At 37.0% G+C, this 23,451-nt stretch overlaps 1 protein-coding gene across 1 annotated transcript in view; it reads right to left on the bottom strand.

The window, feature by feature from the left end:
• Positions 1–23,451, bottom strand: part of Sema3c (sema domain, immunoglobulin domain (Ig), short basic domain, secreted, (semaphorin) 3C) — a gene marked incomplete at its 5' end in the record, with an annotated part of 157,803 nt that overhangs the window by 61,421 nt on the left and 72,931 nt on the right. Inside the window, 5 exon segments of the mRNA XM_005377197.2 lie at positions 1,011–1,130; positions 5,278–5,368; positions 10,197–10,316; positions 19,499–19,561; positions 20,620–20,780. Coding sequence (XP_005377254.1) covers positions 1,011–1,130; positions 5,278–5,368; positions 10,197–10,316; positions 19,499–19,561; positions 20,620–20,780 — 555 coding nt within the window.

Here is a 23,451-nt window from a genome sequence, read left to right as displayed (position 1 = left end):
TCTAAGGCCCATAAACTCAAACTCACTGAAGCAGAGGGAGGGGTGCGAGGCCAAAATCTGAAAAGCACATTTTCCTTAAAATAAAGCAAATGAAATGAAAGGGAAACTTCTCCAGGAAAAATGTAATCATTCGAAGACACACAGGTTTCCTTATTTCCAGAACAAAACAACTCTCAGAATGCTCTATTTCCAGACGCAGTGGAGGAATAATTTGAAGGAGTAAATAGACAATCAATGCTTTCTTGTGCTGCTCTCTCTATCTGCAAAATAAGACGGCTAACTGTAGTGACTCAATCTTCGCTGCTCAAGAGAAGTGAATCCCCACATTCAGAGCCAGCCAGAAATGGTCCTCAGGGTGAAATAACAAAATCCCTGGTGGCTTCCTCCTCCTCTGAGCACTAGCATCTGACAGGAGTCACACCAGAAAACCCGATCTGCATCTTTTTATGTGAATTCCACGACCCCAAGAACTGGAAACCACAGAGGAATGATAATCTTAGGGTTATCACACCGAGAATTTCTATGAAATAGTAGTCCAATTTTGAAAAAGTAATATGCGCAAGTTTTATCATTTTAAAATTCAAGTATAAAATGAATAGGAAGAATTCTTGAACGTAATCCATTCATTAATCTAAATGTCATTGAGTTAAGCTGATCTTTAAATTTGGCTTTACTAAAACATACAAGCAGATGAAATGAAGCAAGAAAAATATTTAATCATAGCATGTTATCCTTCAACAACTGGAGAAGATGCTTAGGGACTGGCAGGTATGATGGATACTACTTCTATTTATTTATGTACAATGAGTAGTAAACTAAGGAACTCAACTATGAACAATGTGCAATTTTATGTTTATCTTAAATACTTTAAGTGTTAGAGTATAGAATTGGCATTGTTCATGTCATGCCTCATACTTTAGTTTTAACTATTTTCCCTCTTTACCATTACAGATGTAAAGGTTAGTTTAAGGCATGATACTGAAGAAAATATCGCTGAAATGTTTTCTTACCACTTAGCCACTTGGAATTGTGTTGGTCAGTTCTGACCGCATTCCTCTTGGTTAGACTTCGAAAAATAGCAGCATCTGTCCCCATGAAATCTATGTACATTCCTGAGAAAAGCTCCTCATCTACAAAAAAGAAAACAGAAATTTAAATGTTTTTAAGGCTATTTTAAATTTCAAGGGACACTTATTTATTTATTAGGCAGTTATTTAAAATATTACAGAATGTTTGTAATTGTTAATTTGTTTCCATTCACTGTAAAATTCCTTTTTGTTTTTTTTTTTTGTCAGTAGTGGGCATTGAATCTAGGGCCTTCACACCAAGCTACATCCCCAACCCTGTTATGTTTCATTCTGACACAGGGTCTATGCTGTCAAATTGCACAGGCTGTGATAGAACTTGCAGTCCTCCTGCCTCAGCCTCACAGTGTACTGAGCTTACAGGTGTGCACCATCACACAAATCTTGGACAAAGTTTAAGCTGTCTTCTTATTACCTGCATAATTACTATATATATGATATATACATAACTGTATTTATATATATATGATACATATACATAGTTGTATATACAGTAAAACCCTAGAATGACCACTTATTATATAGAAAAAATTCCTCTATCTTTATTATACTATCAGTTTTATATAGTATGTATCAGAAATGGCAGATATACAGAAGATATTACAATTATTTCATTTTAATAAATCAGCTGTAAAAATCAGAAAACCTGGCTTCTAATTTGGCAATCATTGACAGATTGGGGACAGGCTAAATTATTTAATATCTTGAAATTTAATCTTTTCATTTATAAAATATAGAAAATAAGTTGTGATTTCAAAACTTTCCAACACATAATAAAATTTCTCTAATTTTATTCACTAATCAAATATAATGTCCATTATTATTACTTGATAACATGGTACCTACTTTCAAACTGTCAAAATATTATTAATTTGCTAAAGATCTAATTATTAAAAGTATATACAGAGTCTGCTAAAAAAATGTATACACACTTCAGGAAAAGAATAGCATGATTTTTTTCAACAGATGGTGTTACCCTAGAGGATGCTGTATATCACAGAAAACGCACCACACTGCTGGTCCTTAGAGAAAAAACTGGAAATGCATGTGTAGCAATCTTAATGAGCAAGGTACCAAAGCAGCAGCTTACACAGTAACAAACAAATGTCTGCAAGCTGATGGCCACCGCTTTGAGCTCCTCTTGTAATTGTAGCGATAACTTTATTAATCTCATGATGCCTTGATAAATTTACTATTAAAATATTGATACACATTTTTCTTTTCCTGAAGTGTGCATACATTTTTTTTGGTGAACCCTGAATATTTGGATCTCTAGTGCTATAAAGTTCTTAGTATGTAAACAAAGTGCATTTTTTTTTTTTTTTTGGTTTTTTCTCCGGTACCGGGAACCGAACTCACAACCTTGCGCATGCCAGGCAGGCGCTTTTTGCCACTGAGCTAAATCCCCAGGCCCTGCATTTTTTATATTGTAACTCAGTTATGAAAAATAGATATAGTGACAAGAAAATATTTGTAAAACAAAAGACCTATCTTTATGAATGGGTCTCCCTCAGATATTTTAATCTGCATGACATTAATAATTGACTTGTTTTCGAAGATCTCTACCCCTCTTTGTCACAGTAAGGATCAGTAAGCACCAAGCTGCTAAGAAACAAGGAACCCCAAGCAGGGAACCGTAGCTGAATATGTACTTTAGGAAGAATGAGCTCCCCAGGTCAGGCCGTAATTAACCCGCCTGCTCTCTGCTCCCTGAGTGCTGGGCAGGTCCTCCCTGTGGCCTTCGGAGCATCTGCAGACACCGTCTGACACACTCATGCTCACTGTTCAGCAATAAGCCACCCAGTTGGACCAGAAAAGAATGCAGAATAGAACATTTCTGTGTGCTGTGGTAGCATTTAGTCAGCTGTAGCTCCTTCCTTTACAGGTCCACGTCATGGAAACATCACACAGAGAGAACTAAATGTGTAGAACAGACTTTATGGGTAACTTGGCAATTTAAATCTGGTTGGGGTGCAGCTCAGTGGCAGAGCATTTACCTCTCATGCGTGAGAGGCCCTGGGCTCCATCCCAACAGTAAAGGGAAATTTATGAACACTTGTGAAGCATACATGCACACAGAGTTGGCTGTTAAACTGAGATACCTTTGTAACTGATTATTTTGCATTTTGTTATAAGCAATTAACTATAAGGCCATGAGCTACAAAGTCCTGCTGTTCAACACATTGATTAGCACAGCTATCAATTAGCACATCTATTTTCAAGAAAGAGAAGACACAGAGGCTGATTTAGGGCTTATTTAATCCTCTCATTAATTATATATTAAAAGTTACACAAGGTTGCACACTTAATGGGCTTCACTTCCTGTCTTACATTTGCAGTGATTTATTAGCAGGTTATGAAGTTTCTGCTTTATTTTGTATTAATAAGAAGTCTTAATGTCACTGTGGGGAAAATTGTGTTTAAGGGCAAAGATTCTTTTATTCAGAATTTCTTAGGAGGGTTTTACGTAAAGATAAGCTTGTGCCTTTTAACTTGAGTCGAAAAATATTTAGTTTTTCAATTGTACTTTCACTGGGCGTCATGAATTTTATGGCAGGTCTTTTTAATGATAATATGAGTTCCTTGTTGTCCTATAGCAATGAATAAATATAGCAAAGGAACACTGAGCATGCACAAGCAATTAGATGCCACAATTTGATTGTGGAATTTGAAATTCTTTTAAGTGTTAATGCTTCTTAGTATTTAATAGAAAAAATTATTTTAACCAACTTGTATCATTTAATGCATTGCAATTAAAGGAAGTGAGAAGAGCCGATAATACAGTAAAGTGATATTACCACAAAAATTATTGGGCATAATTTTAGAGAGAAGAACAACTGGATAAAGTCATACGTACACACTTTGAAGCATTCTGGTTCTTTTTTAGTTTTCAAGTAACGCAAATCATTTAATGTCAATTTCTTTGATAAGAAAAATTGTAATGGTTGATCAAAATAATAAAAAATAAAATAAGAACAGGAGCAAGTTAGTTTCTCAAGACTGAAGTTCGTGAAAAACCAAGAAGGTCCATATCTAACTCTAATTTTGCAAACAAATTCAATTCTGTCAAGGCAAAACTGTTAAATGATGGTTTAGGAAGAAAATTTATATCAAGTTATAACCATTTTTATTCTGAACAATATTCAGTGGATATCAATAGACAAAATGCCCCTTTACTATGTTGACATCTTTGAAAGTTACCTTCACAGCCGTTAACTTGATATAAATGAAAATATATACATTTAACTTTATCACATATAATTTTCTTACAGTTTTTTATTCTAAGCAAGAATAAAATTCTCATCCTAATACAGAATAAGCTTTTCAAAGTACTATTAATATTAAATAATATTTGGGAACTTTTCTGCTACTTTGATTTCAGTATCAGACATAATTGGATAGTGTGCAGTTTTAAACCTTTTGTGTTAATGACATACTTTTGCCTTACTTCTGCTGGCTGTAATGACTGCACGGGATAAATTCATGGTTAACAACCAAGCTCATATTTTAGTTAGTGTTAGGTGTACCTGTCCTAACTGAGTTTCTAGATAGAAGAAAGAGAGATGGGCTGTGCACTTAATTCAGGGTGCACTTGAACACAATAATTAATTTTTCATCCCTTCTCATGTCAAAAGAGAAAATTTACTACTGACAAAACATTTAAAAAAGAAAGAAGATAAAAGCACTTATTACACATTTGATGGTGTACTAAACTCCAAGATTTGTTACCAGTCCACTTATGATAATGCAGACATATTCTAAGAGGTTGTAATTAATCACAAGAGGGAATCTTCTAGGTGCATCAGGAAAAAGCTTTCAGTGATTGAGGTCAAAATCACACTGATTTGGCCCCATGAGTATCAGCAAGTGATTGAGACTGCTGCTTCTTAGGCATCTTACAGGAAGTAAGAAAATGCGAAAATACCATGGTTTCCTTTTCAGCCATTCTATAAGAATGGCTTTGGCTTAACATGCACTTCAATCATTTTTCATTTGAAAGGCAGAGCATATTCAGTCAGGTGAAAAAGATTAGTAAAATACAAGGAAAACTGACTAAGTATTATACTGTTTATTATTAATCTATGCTTCACACTAGAAAGACAACTCCAGTACAGAAGAGGTTGAAGACTGTCATAGTTCGTGTCAGTGTTGGGTATGTTACTTTACACCCCCCTCTCTGGTTTTCACTTACTGATCATCACAGACACAGTGTTCACATTGGGGTTGAAAGAGCAGCGTCCTTTGCCAGATTCACACTTGGAGTCAATCATGAATACTTGGTCCTTGATAGCAGAGAAAATATAAAAGAATAGTAACATAACAAGTACAATGTAAAGCAAAGAGGTTTATCTAGTTAAAATAATTGTTCTTTAATAAAGAAAAGCACATTACATGTGGCGCATGCGTCCCAGTTGACTCTATTAAGACTCCCTTGTAAAGCAGAATGCATCTGTAAATGATGAGCCAACCCCAGCGGGGCCAGCTCTCATCCTATTTTACTTCCCGTAGAGCTGATCCACGCAGGGGTTCTCTCAAATCAGCATCACCAAAATGACTTGAAAATCAAGGCTCATTACTTATCTGAACTACAAGTGTTGAACATCAGCCCAGACCAAAAAATTATCCACAGAGGCACAAGGAAGGTAAGGATCAAAATATTCCTAAAGCAGACATTTTTAAAAGTAAAAATTTTGTTACTACTTTGTAAATAAAACACTATATGAGATTCAAGATTAATAGTGTAGATTAAAATAAGCCATTTAGTCCCTTATTTAAGCAAAATTTATTTAGGAAAGTTTTATTTTACATTTACCATGTGCCAGATGCACTACTATGTGATAGATGCTAGACTAGGCAAAAGTCACAAAAATGTTTGTCGTCTAGTAATTTATAACACAATGTCATCTAGTAATTTATAACACAAAGAGAGAGTATTGAGAGAATAAATAAGCAAAGTACAGTATGTTAGCTGGCATTCCAAGTTTGGCAGAAATGTTAAGGGGATAAATGACATAGAGGTTAGGGTCAACAGAGTCCATCTGAAAAGTTCTAATGTAGACCCCAGTGGCTTCTTGGTACAAATAGTAACCTTTTTTATTGAAACTACTACTAAAAATCAGGGAGAAATGTTCACTTTTGTTGGTTGTATTAGATGACTGGAGACTTTAATTATTAAATTGACTCTTTTGAACATTACTGGGAAGAAATACAGACTCGTTAATATTTTTGTACATGGAAATAAAGGAATCACAACACTCATCCAATAAGGTTTCATTTTATCTTGAGCTTTATAATACCTGGGACCAGAACAAACAAAAGCAGAAGCTGGGTTCAGAAAACAAGTTACTTTCTTATTGGGATATTCCAAGAATTAGATCATAATAATCTGACACACCACGATCTCCGCAGTTGAGTACAAGCAGTAGAAATGCAAAGTAATTGTTCATAGTGGCAGTCAGTAGAGCATGGCGATCTATAAGAAATTGGTTAGTTTGGGAATTTCTTTTAAAAATGGTAAAGTTTTAACTCCTTTAAAAAAAATTCTAAAATGTTTTTTAAAATTCTAAACTTTTGACTCGTTGAGCAAACCTTCATTTCCATCATATGAGTTTGGTACGCTATCCCTAGAGCGACAGGCAATGATAGCACTTAAAAAAGAATCACAGCACCTAAGCCTCCTAAGTACTCCTCTTTCACACCAGACAGTGAAAATGTGGCTTGTCCAAGGTCAGCCAGTAAAAGTGTGGCACGAACAAAACTGAAGTTCACTTTCATGCTCCTAACTCCAGCTCTGACATGGATTGTTTCTACCTTCATTCTCATTATATAAATAACAGCTGTGAGCTGAATCAATAAGAGAACATAATAAGCCCAAAGAGTAGGTAGTGAAAAAGTTGAGAGAGAGTAGAAGAAAATGCCCTGCGGTCACAGATGTCAAAAAAGGCAGTGATTACAGAGGGCATGACCCAAGTTTAATGTATAGATTAGTCTTGCACAAGGGTTCCTGACTGAGGGAGTCAACTTACAGGGAAGCATCAGTCATGAACCAGTTTTGGTGAACTGGGAGAAGCTTAAGTTTTATTAGAAAGCCTTAATAAAGATGTGGCAGACAGAAGCATGAGAGGATATTCTGAGAAGCCTTGTAATGAAGTGAAACAGAGGGAAACAGGAGTTGAAAAAAATTTACAGCACAAAAAGAACAATTTTAAGTAAAAGTAACAAAATCTTAATTTTTAATTTAGGTGGGGTAAATGGAAAAGAAATGAGGGTGTTAAGTATAATGAAGTTTATAGATCAAAGAAACTTATTCATAGGGAAAGAGCTCAGATGAACACTCGGATGGAGGGGTGACAGATTTGCTTCAACAAGCATGGAGATAACGTGGGTGATATCATTGATCTATTTTTTATTTTATTTTATTTTTTTATTTTTTTGGTTTTTCTCCGGTACTGGGAACCGAACTCATGACCTTGCACTTGCCAGGCAGGCGCTTTGCCGCTGAGCTAAATCCCCAGCCCCTTCGTTGATCTATCAAAGGTAAAGTAATCTGCTTGAGGAGTAGCAGGATGGAGGTGTAGGTGGCACTGAATTGCCAAACGATATGTCACAGAAACGTCTGATTACACCAACCAGGGTTGGGATATGGTAATATTTCAAAGTTGTGCAGCAAAGTGAGCTAACTTCTGTGTTTTCTTGATGTTTCTCTCATTACTTTGAGTCATGGCTCATTTGTGTCGCTTTCTCTTTCCTCCAGAAACAGAAGAGAGGGCTGGGGATCTAGCTCAGTGGCGTAAGTGCCTGTCTGGCAAGTTCCAGGTCCTGAGTTCACTTCCCAGTACCAAAAGAAAGAAAAAAAGAGAGAGACAGAAACAGAAGACAGGGGAGAAAGACAGGACCTCAAAGAGAAGAACTGCGATTGGGCCTCCACGTAGCAGGGACCCTGATAAGCGCTGCTGAAATGCAGCAGGAAAGTTCCGAGCCCTGCTTACAAAAGAGTGGGCCAGTGATGTGGTTCCATGACAGCCCACCATGTGCCTGGCATACACTTGGCTGGCTCATGAGTTACTCTTGTGGAACCACTGAACTTTCATAATGATGAGCAGTGGAAAGGGGGAGGGTGATGTCTCAGAAGTAAACCGAACTATGACTGAGAGTGCCAACCAACCCAGTTCACTTTCAGACTGGTTTTGAATGTATGGAGAAAGCTGCATCCTAATAACATGGGTGTTATTAAAAAAACATGACTTTCTGGCCATTGTAGAAGATAACGTCAGTGCTGCAGGAGCAGGTGAACCCTCTCAGTGCAAAACTCTGTATTGTGTGATCCTTTCATGCTAGGGCATCCTTAATCCAGAAAGTAAATACATCCAAAGTTTGACAAGACTGTCTAGTTCTCTGTCTACATAATGGCTTGTATACGAGATACAAAATGATGCTACAGTTGATTATAGGGGCAAATGTTCAAGGGTTGAAAACCATAACTCATTCATACCCCAATTGTGCCTGGTTCCCATATTGTTTAAGAGACCGCATTAATGGAAATGCCTCTACCTCTGAAGTGCATCTTTTGAAGTGAGACTCGTGTAGCTCATGTTTTGAAAAATGACTATAATTTCTTGCACACTGGTTCTGCAAAGGAGATTCATCTTTGGACAGACTTTCTAACTAAGGCTTCAAGTGCACAGCAGGCAGTGTGTGCATGGGAAAATGACTTTATTTAAAATCTGCACCCTGGACACTGCTCTGCTAGATTTGGCCCGTACAGTGAGCGCACAGATTTCAGAGAGCATCTGACAGATTGCAAATGTCACAGGCAGGAGTTTATTTAATCAATCGACCCCAGGCATGTGGTCCTAATGATGAGCTCGAGGCGGCCAACTGTATTCATCCAAGAAGCATAACTCCTCTTTAAGAATGTTAACATTTCATAGCATCTTCAACCTCACTTGGAAATTCCTCAACGTGGGGTTGAGTAGTAATGATTCAGTCAGTTTTAAATGATTTTTAGCACAGCAAAAATGTGTATATGTAAATTCCAAGTCTTAAAAACATCATTTAATAAAAAGGAATACAAAGACAGTCATCGTTCAATGACATGAGTACTAAAGTGGCTTAATTCGTGTTAAAGAAAAATAAACTTTATGAAGTATCTCAGTAGCAATTTTTAATCTTTTCCACAATTCTCATTTCCAAAATGAATTGAGATTTTACACAAGAATGGGAGTTTTTAAATATAAGCTGCAAAAATGTACCAAATAAAGACAGCTGGAAAGAATATCAATGTTTAAAGTGGTTATAACAAGTAAAACAATGAGTTTGACTCAAAGAATGAGGAAAAGCTCTTGGTCTTCTCCACAGTCTCCTCAGTCAACACTAGTGGTTGGGATAGTAAACACAGTCTTAAATATCACAGTTGAAGTTCAACTAGCCTTGTATTTGACTATGCAGTCGCTATGTATTTAACCAGTCTTTAGCAAACACCATATCATCATGTCCATATCGTTTTAAGTCATGAAAGAATAAGGAAAGAGTGGCTGAGTGGAGGGTGGTGTTAGTTTTTAGTGCATTACTTTATAAAGTTCTTTTCAGCAAGAACCTTTGAAACTCTGCTCTATACATAGGTCAATGTCTCATAAAGATTACTGAATTTTAAGGATAAATAAGAATTACTCAAAGTGGATTTAAGGAAGTAAGGGTATAGTATAATATTTCTATAATTTGATGTTTTACTGCTTTCAAAGTAATTATAGTAACATTTTTTCTTTTGTCTTTTTTTTTTTCTTTTTTGTTTTTTCTTGGTACTGGGACTCAAACTCATGACCTCACAATTGCCAGGTAGGTGCTTGCACCACTGAACTATATCCTCACCCCTTCTTCTTTGTTTTTTAGAGCTTTTACACATACACACATACACACATATGCTTAAATTGAAGGCAAAAGATTAAGTATCTTAAGTATGTTGGCAGACAAAAGTTAATATATTTGGTGTTTTAAAAGCATGAAAATATTTTAAGCACTGTATTAGTATTTCCAAATTTATAACCTAAAACACCATTCAAAAAAATCTCTGACCCCAACATCAAAAGTGAGAATGATGAATGGCCGCCTTACCTCGGATCTCCTGCCTCGGTTTATGTAGGTGCAGACCGGGCTGAAAGCACCGCTCCCGCATACGTATAAGTGGGTGCGGTTGAAAGTCTGGATGACCCGGACGAAATTCCCACAGCCGTGCTGGAAGAAGGGATGCAAAAGGAGTTAGAGACTTGGCAACTTTCTTTACTATTTCTACCCACTCCATTCACTTGAGATTTTGTGTAATTGGAAACAATGAGGGGATATCAAGCCCTGAGGTATTCTGTGTGCTTCATACAGGTAACGTGGGGACAGTCCCTGAGCTCGTGGTACAACAAGTCAAATATTGACATTCAGTGCCCTGAGGGGAAAAAAATGGTGGGAAAGGAAAAACATTACAGGAACCAAACCCAAACTGCTATTGACTGTCAACCTTAAGCTCTGCTGCAGTCAACATTTTAGGCATTTTCAGTGAATACAGCATACAAAAACCTCCACCCTTGTGGAACCCAGGTGAACAAGCTTGTCCCATTGTGCTAGGTTTTCTGTTTTTACATAAATCTTTACTACGTCTGGGACCTAAAGTGAAAATGCTTTCAAATTTATACATCTTAATAAAGTATACAGAATTTACACATTCTAGGCGGCGCGTTTGCAGGTCTGCCCTGCCTTGTCACACATACTAGGTGACGAGGCTGAGGAAATAATAGCAGAAGAAAATGGTTTATTCTACTGATTTATTTTAGGGAAGTAGCAATCTGCATTAGACACTACTGAAAATCCCTAGCTCATACTGTGCTGTCTTATATACAGTACAGTATAATTTTTTATTCTGAAATGTATAAACTGTTTACCAGAGACATACGTGTTGTTCCCTCATGTGTAGGAGATCATACATAGTTGTTTCCAATGAAATTGAGCGTAAGTTCCTTTTCACTATTAGCACACAATGACAAATGCTACTGATCCTTACCTTTGGTGAATAAAACTAACAAAAAGCACCAGCATACTTGTTGCTTTCTGTAAAGAACGATATAATCAATCCTCTACCCTTGATCCCCTGAAGTATGCCTTCCCCCACAAACCTTCCTTCTCACCTTCTTACAGTGCAGCTAAATGCAAGGTACTCATTTCCTTATTCAAAATCAAACACAAAATGAGTATTTTAATCTCAAATTGGTGTGAACTTGTAGGAGATCTTACATTCCTAGAATTTGAGTGAACCACTGCCTGGCCCACATTTGCTGGGCTCCCTCTCCATTGCTTATTAAAAATTAATAAACTTGGGATTAAATGTCAGCCCTTCCCCAAATCACTTATTTCAAAGCACATAACTGGGAATAATTTTAACATTACAGGAAGAACTTTTGTGTAAGAGAAATATATCAAAGATTAACGGTAGTTTTTGTCTATGGGGTCAGACAGCACATGCTACCTCTTTATTCTTTTAGGTGGCCCTGATTTTTAGAAGGCAACCTATATTTATTATTTATATTACTGTAAAAGTAAAACACGCAAAGTTTACCAAAGTAGAACTTAAATTTAAATTAAAATCAAGATTATTTTACTTTTTCATCATTTTTTATATTCATTACTACTTGTCAGGGAATGTATGTTTCTTTTCATACCTACTAATTTTATACAGATGTTTCTATTATAGATTTTTATTGTTAAATAATCAGTCCTGAACTCTACTGTCAAAGAAATTAATTTTTACAGACCAGACTATACATTTTATTTGTATGTTAAGACAGTAAGGATTTTCATTAAATACACAGTGTCACTGTATCTTGACACCTGTTTATAGAGGTATCGAGAAGTTGATTATAGAAGTGCAGATGATCACGTTTCCCTAGAAGGAGATGGAGAGGAAGTATGGTTTGTATATAATATGTCTATGTTAAGAAAATCTGTGAACAAGGAGACTTGTGCTTATATTTTTCACATTCAAGGCTAGTCACTCTGCGATTCTGTATAGAACACTTTCCCATAAGGCATGAATTCAACCTAATTCTTTTAATAGCAGGTTGTGTCTGCCTCATTTTGAATTTTGTGGATAATTTACTTTCATGAATCACTGGTATGATAAGAATGGCAGAGTAAAGCAGTTTTATATTTTAAATACAGATTATACTCATTTCATGTTAGTCTATTTATTGATCTATCTGCTCCTTATAGGTAATGATTTTTAGAGTTCACTCTGCACTAGACTTAGAAATAATCATTGCATATTTTACCAATTTGAGTCTCTCAGGAGGTTTGATTTTCAACTTGTTGGCTGGTATCTAGTAAATATTCAGTATATGCTACTTAGTTACATCATTTTCATTATTTTTATTGTTGCTATTGCTGTTGGTGTTTTTACAACTCAGTTTTCGAAAAATAAAGCTCAGAGATTTTCTTAGGTAACTTGCCTGAGGTCGCAAAGGTAGAAACTCTGAAGCATATTTTTCAAATACATGAGGTTCTCAGTTGAATTTTGTGATTGTAGTCAATTTATAGTGGTCACTGTATGTGTGAGGAATCCATAGTTGTTTTTGTAACAGTTATTAATATGTAAGTAAATTTTTATACTTTTCTTTAACATTTACTAACATTTACAAATCTTTTACTACTTAGATGTGGCTTGTGTTAACTCTCTCAGCAGTGCTCTGAATATTAGTATCCAACTTTAGTGAAAGGATGCTGGGTCCCAGACAGAGTGAATGAGGTACTCCAGGGTTAATGGGGAACTGGTCCGAGACCTGCACCAGGACCCGGCCCACCATGCAGCTTTTCTATACCTCTGTGTCCTCACGTCCAGCAAATATTTGTTCAACATGTAATATGCAAAGCACTGCATGTGGTGCTAGCAACCCTGAGAGAAATAGACCAATTTCCTGTGTGCAAAAAAAAAAAATATACAATAATAAATCAGGCTGTGATGGGTGCTATGATATGTTTTTAACGTGCTGCAGAGGTCAGGAAGAGAAAGTATACTGTGCTGAACTAGTGCACAGCTTTAAGCAGAGGTGGTATTTGAGCTGGTCCTGCAGAATAAGGTAGTGATTTTGATGGGGAAAAGTGTAAGGAACGAACATTCCAGCGGGAAACAGCATGAACCAAAACCAAAGGCACAAGAATGCAGGATGGATGGGGGAACAGCGCCTAGGAGGGTTGGAGGATTGCTTTGCGGTGAAGCCAGCGGCAACTGGCTGAGTTGGTCCATCCTGGGTCATCTCACCAGTGTCCTCAGACAGTCATGCCTCAGATCTGAGAGCCAGATGCCCTGGCTTCAAACCTTGGCTCCAAATCCTGGCTCCTTCTTTCCCTAGCTGTTAGAAACTGCAGCAGTTAGGGAGCCTCTCTGTGGCTCAACCTTTGGTGTGTAGAAAGGCAGTGGTAACATCGGTGGTGAGAGCTATGTATTAATCAAGTTAGAATAGAGGTGATACATGATACACATGTAACTATCACATATTGGGTGTTTCCATTGACAGTTTTTCTTTATATGGTCCTTATGAACCATGGGAAGTGGAAAGTGGACCAGATGTCTGTCTTGCACACAGCTCGCTACAGAAGCTGACTGACAGTAGAAGAAAGAAGAAAGCCTGAGATTTTAGTGGAAATAAATACCATACATGCTTTCTTTTCATTGTTTCCTCCTCTCTCTTGGCGGAAATAAGGGTAACTAACCTTATAAGAATGTAATACCATTTTACTTCATATATGCATACACATCTACATAAGAAAATGCTGGAAGAATATACCCTAAAGAGTTAAGTGGTCATGCTTCAATAATACAATTTATTTAAAGAGTGATGTAGTGTTTACTCTTTGTTGTATAGTATTATTTTAAACTCCATGCATATATTAACTTATTGCTTACCTGAATGACCAAACAAGAATATGATGAGCACATTTCACAGATAAGAAAGAGACCCAGAGAAGTTAAGTTGCCTAGGTCAAAGGGCTAATAGATGATTTACCTTCTATTACATTCTGTGTGCTTTTCTAGGCTTTTCAAGACTTCTATATTGAACATACATTGGTTTAGCAATATACAAAATATATGTTTTTAAAATATATCTAGGAGCAGAGGTAAATAGGCTTTTAAAAATATTGACTCTCCAGGCCAGCTCCTGCCTGGCAAGCACAAGGACCTGAGTTCGATTATGGGTACCAAATAAATAAATACATACATAAAAATATTGACTCTCTGTGGTGCAAGTTATACAATTTAAAAAATTATTTTCTTTTCTTCTTGGACTATACTTAGTCAAGGAATTCTGACAGAGATTCCCAAAGAATATACATTAAGTAAAAAACACACACACACACACACACACACACACATTTTGCAGTAGTGTAGGATCATCTGGTTATAGAAATAAGGAAACATATTACATAATTAATAAATCAGCTTGTCATTGTGTGTATATTATGCATATGTGCATCTATTTCAGCTTAATTTTTCCATGATATCCTAAATATTTTTCTAATTCCTTCATTAAATCTTTATCATTAGATACATTTGACAGCATGTGCTATTGCTTATACTCAAATTACTGCTGGAATGAGATGTTAACAGTTAGAAATAAATGGCCTGGGTGGGAGGGTGAATTTGCAGGGTGCTGGGATTTGAAAATGTGCAGCCCCTGGCATTGCACTCATGCAGGAGCTTATTGCTCAGTGCACTCAGACTAACTCTGGTGGCATTCTGGAAAGTGGTTAGGTTTAGACAAGGTCACTGGAGTGGAACACTCATGATTAAAAGTCCTGGTAGCTTGCTAGGAAGAGACACAGAACACATATGTGTGCGTACACACACACACACACACACACACACACACACACACATCACACTTTCTGTATCTTGTTGTGATGCCATGTGCCACTTCGAGACCCCTCCATGAAGAAGGCCACCATGGACATGAGCTAAGTCCAGTGCTGTGCTCCACCCTCAACCCTGTGAGCTGATAACTTCTTTCCTTTATAAGGTCACCCTGTCTCAGTCATTTCATGATAGTTATGAAAAGCTGACTAGTACATAGGGGAAGGGAGAAAAATGGAAAATACGTTTTACTTTCTTTAGCTGAAGCAGACAACTTGCTCTATTCTCACCACTTATCTATTTTATAAATCATATTTATTATAGGATTATGGCATTTATTAACTGGGATCACATTTTAAGTTATATTGCATTTTTATCCCATAATTAAATATTAATGTTTTTATAATTTTAATTAGAATTCAACACAACTAAAAAATCTGAAAGATTATGGGAGGCTCTATTCTGTTTTACTTTTCCTTTCTGTTGTTATAGCAGTATGGATTTTATTTGCCACCACTTTTTGTGTTGCTTAACAGATGGTTAATATTTCTATGAGCTGAAAAACGTTTAAGAAAAATGTACTTCTGAACTGTGCACAGAGTGAATTTCCTACAAGCCTCATTGCTCTGAAAGCACTGATGGACTTGTGTCTGAGATGGTGTCTCATGCCCAGTCCCCGAAAATCACTCGGAACAGATTCTCATGCCTACTGGTTTCCCCCTCCATCAATTCAGGGCTGTTTAAATTTTATGAGGTGCATGCACGCAGATCTGAGCCCAGGGACAGAGGTGGTGTTTGTCACACAGCTCTTCCACAGAGGGAGACACCCTCAGCTCCACCCAGTGCACACCCTGCAGGGCGGGGCAGCCAGGCGTGATAGACAGGTAAGGCTCGCCTGTGACTCCCACCCCAAAGGACAGCACATGCTTTTCCATCAAAAAGCACTAAAGATAATCAAAGCAGAAGATACTCAGAGGTGACATATGCCAGAGGCTGAGGAGAGACAGCACCTGCTTTATTTGAATTTCAGCATCATTGGAACAAAATAGGGGAAAGGTTAACAATGGATCTAATATGGTTGTCACCAAGCCTATCAAAGCTTTCCAACATATTTCAGCCGCACTGTGCTTCTGACTTTTGTGTGTGCCCTTAGCATGTGTCAGCTTCTCCTAGGGAGGGGCCCGTATTAGTGGCAAGGGGTGGAGGATCTAAAGCATTATGTCCTGGGTCAGGTGCAGAGCATCCTAGGTGCTCCCTACGGCTTTGAGTAAATTCCTCTCTCTTAGTTGTTTGCTTTCTTTATCTTAAAGATGTGGGTGGTGACAGTCATGTTTATCTTGTAGCACTGTTATCAGGATCAAAATAAAGCAGTTAGAACAGTGCCTGGTCTGTTCCCTGAAGCAGTGGGTATCATTATCTGATAAGCGCTGCCTGTACGTGTTGTCCCTTCTACTACACAGGAAAGGCTTTTGGAAATGGAATCGTATTTACCTCTAGTTCGTTCACAACAACTGATGCATGCAAAGTAAAACTCTCCATTCCTGTGTTTTTAATAATGAGTATTAAATTACTAGATGACATTCATTTGGATAATGTTAAGACACCCTGAAATTCTTGGTTTCAGTGGGACATGTAATAAAAACAGGTTGTTCTGTAGAACTTTCCAAGATCTCTTTCACATTATTTTTCTCCCACTGGCTTTTTCTGTGGCTCATTAAAAGATACTTGTCTGGAAATCCAACTTATTTCTTGGTGCATAAGAAATGAGATGGATTTGTTGGACATCCTCTTCTTCCGCTCAGCCAGTGGGTGTATTGGGAAGAATCAGCTTGATTATTACATTCTGAGACTCAACAGTGATACACAGACAAATAAAACCTGTCTCGCTGAGCCCTAACAGTACCTACAGCAGAGCCCTCCTCTAGTTGTTTCCCAGGTACATAGCAACTGGCCATCCAGAAGAACTTAAGATATCCCTGAAAGATAATCCAGCATGCTACAACTATAGGAAAATATAAGCACATGTTGAAGATTTTATCTAGTGGCTTTAATTATAACACAGCAAACAATAGAGGATTTCTATTCTCCCAAAAGGAGAGCAAAATCAAATGACTTGGCTAAGATTCTTCAGAAAGTCAGCAGTCAGGTTTTGGAAATAGAATATACAAAGGTATCTACACCCTACATATTCTCCCCATGGTAGTTACTACGAACGAGCAATGCCAATCCTTCTGAACAAAGGACAATAAAATCAGTTATATCCCCACAGGATACAACTGTGGCAACTGGCAAGACATGTTCACATTGGCAAGACAAGATACACATTACTGGAAGACATCTCTTCGTTAGAAGAAAATAAATGGTTTAATTCTTGTTCAATGATTGAAATAACAGCTTCAAGGGACAAAACATCATTCTCCAAAACATTATACCTCATTCTACTATTGAATCCTTGGAAGGCTATGCGATGTACTCTTTTGAACATTTCTTCCACATGTTTCTGGATTTTTTTTCTTAGATTTTGGTCCAGGAAATCCTTGGGATCTCAGGGAAAAAATAAAATGTCCTGGCAATTTCATCTGCCCTCTTTTTGGTTCTCCTTATTAGGTGAATTGGAAAATACAGAAAGCGAGGCCCAGATCTGAGTCACTCTTCGTAATTTCTCTGGCCAAGAACTTAGGAAGGAGCACGGGTCTTGCATTCCAGTCCTCCCTGGGCCCTGTCTTGAGCCAGACAGTTTTGAAACTTTACCCCGGTGACTGGCCGAAGAGTCAATGAAAGTAAGTTTCACTTCCACAAAGATTAGTTTTTCTTCCCCCAAACTGGCTCGGCCTGAGGAATCTCTGGAACACTCACTACAAAAGCACAGCTTTCACTCCTATAGGCATCTCCTGCCTCTGCTGCAACATAAGCGCTTAGCCAACATTTTCTGACACTTAGTTGAGACTACCATTGATCATGACCTCAGACCACGGTGTGCATATTTACGAGATGTGATCGCAAAATGCAGTCAAGGCTTGAATTTTAAAATCAATACAGTAAAAGACATGTCACCATTAATCCCATCAAAATACTTGCCCTCGCTCTGAACACGCTCATCCCACTCTTCTTGCCTCTCTGGAGCATAGCTGTGGAAGTCTTTTCCCATGAGTGTCTTTGGTTGCACTGTCATGGCTGCCTCATCGTCCCAAGTTGATTCCAGACCTTTACCCTTCAAGGCCATCTTGATTTTTAGGAAGTGCCAGATCTTGTGCATGAGAGGAATGAGGGCACTCTGGACTGTTTCTATGAGCCTGCTCTTCTGTGGTTGCCGTACTGCAACCACAGCATGGGATATTGCTATGGGATTCACTATAAGACACTCACAAGAAAGGAGAACTGCTTCCAACAGCAGTAAGACGGCTGGGATGGGTGTGTTCAAACTGAGGGGAGTATTTTGAAGGGATTAATAGACATGTCTTTTACTGTGAAATTTGTTAAAGATTTAAACACATACTATAGTTTTTGATCATCCCTTGTGTGTAAATTTACTAGATTTTCTACCCAGTGACAGTATTTCTACCTCATTCTTTAATTAACATGTACTTCCGTGCTCATTTAATTAAGATTTGCTTTTCCATCAAGATCACAAGGTTCATTAAAGCCAGAACCCTGTCTGTTCTTGTACAAATTATGTCTCATGCAACTAGCACAATGCCAGATACATAATGTGCCCAATCAGTATTTACTTCATGAATAACTGGAAAAAAGTACACGAGGAACAGTGCAACCTCTTTCTGAATTATTTGTGAGAGTTGGTGATTTTGATACTTGCTTTCATATTATTATTCAGGAATTTCAGCATATACATGAAATGGCATATATGCTTGATTGTGTGGTTTGAACACAATAAAGATAGGCTTCGTGCATTTCTTTTACAGGATTTAAGAACCACTTTAGGTGTCAATGTCAGTAAGTCATTTCTAGAAATCAATGCAGATTTCTCACTTGACCCTTTATATTGAGTTACATTAAGGGGGAGATTATTTGCACAACAGTTGCACTGAATATTTATCAATACTCTTATCTGCCTTGATGGTGGTTTTGTGGTTATTTTTTAATTAACAAGATACTGTTCATCACTAGTGATTGATGTCTCTGGAATGTGCCAACTAATCCCTATTGCTTTGCTGAGAATCTGTGGAAAAGCCCCCACAGTATCTGGGACCTGCTCCAGACACTTGCAATATCATTATTTCAGCAGCCTGCTGAGCATTCTGCAGGTTGGATCCATTTGGAACAGGGGTTATTACTGAAATTCATCATGAAAAGTATCTGCATGAAATAATGCAAACAAGGCAGGAAATTTTTATCCAGGCAGGAATTCCAGAATTACAGATGGTGAGAATTCCAGTCTCTTCACATTTACATTTTCAATATGTGTCTAGCCAAGGATGTAAAACCTTTGTCTCATTCTTGGCTGCACTGAAAGTAGAGGGACCTAAAGCCCAAATATTTAAGTTCAGGTGTTTTTTTTCAAAGTACTTACCATAGGATCTTTGCCAGCCATTTTGCACTCTTCAATTTTGATGGTAGATGCTGGCCAGAAGACCTGCTCAGAAAGGAAAATAGAGGTTGCACAGTCTCACTGGGATATACGATGGTTCAATGCTCTTTATTTCTTTTTGCTAAAAGGTTTTCCCCAGGTATCTCCATATTTATATTTCAAAATTCTTTGCTCTTTTGTGTTACAAACTTGAGTTAATGTTCCATTATGTTATGATAATTATCTTTTTATTACTTCCATTATTTTTTCCTCTAACAAAATCATTTCAATAATATAGCCCCATTTACTAACCATATATTAAAATAAGGTCATAATTAGTATAAAGTGCACAATATAAGCATATTTCACTCCATTTAACTTACAGTACAGTTTTCCCATCTGCTTATATCACAACGAATTTACATTTATGTTACTACCTAGTTTAATATTGTTTTTGTTTAACCACTGGGCCTGAGTAGTAGATTTACTTAAAGTGAGTCCCTGCATACTTTAAAAGCTAAAAGAGCTTGGATAAAACCCAAGAAATCTTCTCTCAGAAAATGTGCTGGTTTTCTAAACACAACAGTCTTAGGTCAGATCTGGCAAGAAAGCTTACTATTTTAAGCTATCATCCTATTGTTCTTATGAACATAATAAGTGCTCCTCACTGCAATAAATCCATAATTTATCTACTTTTATTAGTTTAGCCCAATCAAACTTGATTTTTCATTCTTGTTATAAAATAGAATAATAAATATGGATCACACTTGTTCAGATAGCTATGTGTCTAACACCTGTGCTCTTTTCAACCCCCATTTGATTGCATACAGGTGATATGCTAGGTCTCCCTTAATCTCACCTTTTGTTTTGTTTTGTTTTGTCTGTAGTGATATAACACATGTTGCTTTTTTCCTATAGATGTATATGCAGGAAGTACTTTTCCAGATGTTATATTGTTAAAAATTAGGGAGAATTTTTAGCTTTTAAATTAAAACTAAATTCCTTAATATAGATTGACATGTATCTTCTATTGTTCTAATGAATTCACTGTTTTTGAAAACCTTAGGAAAAGCACCCCAGAAGGTCAATCATCATGATTATCCACATGAAAATGAAACACTTACACTCAAAGGTTCTTGACTTATGTTGTTAATATTCAGGGAAAGAATGTGATCTTTGCTGCCCACATAGATCCGGTCCTGATCTTCATCCATCAGTAAAATCCTGTAGTCTAATGGGTGGTGGGACAGGCTGAAGTATTCAAAGGTCTTGGTTGCTTGAAGTTCTGAAATAGTAAACACTGCTTGTAAAACTAGAGCATCTTGGTTTCATAATGCTTTTGTTTTCATAAAAAAGCCTTACAGAAATATTTGCCAGAAAAGGCAAAATACATGTTTCCTACAGAAATAAATTAATTTGAAAATGCAGTTATGCTAATGGATATTTTAATTACTGCCTTTATGTGAAAGTAAGATAAATATCAATTGCAATGTTGAAATTTATGACAATAACATTTGATTCAGTTACTCATATTTGCAATAATTTCAAGTTTATTTTATTCATAAGTGCCATCAGTGTAAAATTAGAATAGATGAAATAAGTAAAATACAGTTTGTAGACTGAACATGAAAGAAAACCAATAATAGAGAAAATATCTTCTTATCCTCTTATTTACTTCTGAATTCAATTCACATACCATTTTAATATTGTTTCCCATGCTAACTCATTGACTAACATCGTCAAGATAATTTTAATGAGTCTAATATATTTCTCTGTAAATCATTTGAAAAATCTATTTTTTCCATTCTGTCTCATTCAGGAAGTGATGCCATTTAAATGACACTCTGCCCATCCATAACAAAGGACAATATATAAATTTTCAGAATTTTAGTATCTGTACAATCAGTGCCTCCTATTTGCCGAACTTTCTTTACATTGAGTATCTGCTGGTGTAGTCAGTGAAGACAATGGACGTATCACACAATAAAAACAGCCACCAACTGTCATTGCAGACGCAATTTTCTCTGTAAGCAAAATGCTCGTTGGTACCATTTAAGACACTGCTATTCGACTGATATGGAATTTCTTTGTTCTGTTTTTTTTTTTTTTTCTCCAGTACCGGGAACCGAACTCACGACCTTGCCAGGCAGATGCTTTGCCGCTGAGCTAAATCCCCAGCCCCTAAAATTGAGGCTTTTAAGACAGTTTTATCTGTCTCTAAGAGACATGAGTTCATTTATTTATCTTTTTGTTCTTTTGTTTTTCTTCCAGTACCAGGATTTGAACTCATGACCTTGCACTTGCCAGGCAGGTGCTTTTACCACTGAGCTAAATCCCTAGCCCTTCTTTGTTCTTTTGGTTGTGATCCTAAGAGAATGACAAACTATGAAACGGATTGCTTTCTGAGATTACTGCTTTCCTGATGAACAGTTGCTAAATGTTAGCCATGTAATCACAAATGCATTTCTAGAAATTTTGATATGGCTATAGTTTGATGTAAATCAAAATAGCAAATAATAAATGTCTTATTAGGAAACCACAAATTATATTCTGTGAGCTCTTGAACACATGAGAAGACAAAGCAGTCAGAAGCTTGACCTGTTTTCTAGGAACACCAGAGCAGAATGTAAGGCATAGCATCCTTCAAGTAGTTTTGGTCACAAGGTGCCACTCCAGATAAAGAGAGCAGATGAGGACATGCTGATTAGGCACTGCTGTGTTTTAAGAGCTGCCTTGCCATTGGATAGCACTCAGCAACTGAATTTATGAGGAGGTCTTCCAGACCTCCTTCAGAAAGTGGCAAGATAGATGGAGTAAGTGTGGTCCAAACAAGGGAAGGCTTGGAGGAGGATTAACGCAACATGTATTTTAATTATAATAAACGTGATTTATTTGAAGCACACTGCACTGTTGATCAGCTCATGCATGTCAGCCATTTGATCCCAGCCCTAGCCAGGGAGGGGAATGAAGTGGTCATATGACCTATTCTGCCAGAGAAGCTTACAGGAGGCCTCTGCCAGGTACCCAGACTGGCTTCTTGAGTTTCAGCACTGCTGCACCCCAAAATGGTGGTTACTTGGTTTTATTTCTGGATATCACTGGCACATGCCACATTTGGAGAAATTATATTTTCTGAGAAGACTGCTAAGAATGGCAGGAAGAAATGTAGGAAAAAATATGGGTTCTTTAAGAAATCATAGAGTCACTTAACTAACCCTAGAACTGCACTATCATTGGGCTACTTAGTGTATATAAATTAAAAACCTTATGACTTTTTAGGCAGCTTAAATTGAGCTTCTCTTTCCCTGTTTCAGAAATACATACTTATTGTAAAGAAAGTTACATGAACATGACGCACTGATCATACAGCTACTAAAATTCTGAAGATCCATTTTTGTGTCCAAAGCCTCCAACTGCCTCTTTCTTACCCTGTGTTCTACAGTTTGTTTATTTCAGATGTTCACCCCCCAAAATATTCTCTTTTCTTTCCTTTTTCCCCTTCTTTTCTTAATCTATATTGAAATAAAACCAAAAGTGTGGTCTCGGTTAAGAAAATAGCCTCTACTGAATTCTATCTGCAACTAACAAAAAATGGCAGGTTTTCTTTTTTACCTGTTTCCTTAGAAAATAATCAATTTCTTGCATTAATTCAAATACCAGAGGGAGAAACAACCCCATCAACTTGAAGACCTTTCTGGTCCACAGACTTTTATCTATTTTTCTGAGCCATAAAGCATCTTCAAATTTAATTATCTGTAGCTCGTTGACAGTTGACAGCTGTTAACCGAGGAAGATTTACTTTAGAAGTGCCCTTGTTGTGGTCGGCGCCTAGGCTATTTTGTTAAAATGCTATTTAAATTGCTGTCAGTAGCTACAATTGAACTGTGGGGCTTGGAAAAAAGGCATATTTTCCAGAATAAAGATAAGCAGTTAAAGCAATGAGAATTGTATCTGTG

This window comes from Chinchilla lanigera, unplaced genomic scaffold (assembly GCF_000276665.1).
Source record: "Chinchilla lanigera isolate Chin_1 unplaced genomic scaffold, ChiLan1.0 scaffold00009, whole genome shotgun sequence".
Lineage (NCBI taxonomy): Eukaryota > Metazoa > Chordata > Mammalia > Rodentia > Chinchillidae > Chinchilla > Chinchilla lanigera.
Note: the sequence above shows the minus strand (reverse complement) of the source record. Positions and strands in the feature narration are given on the sequence as shown.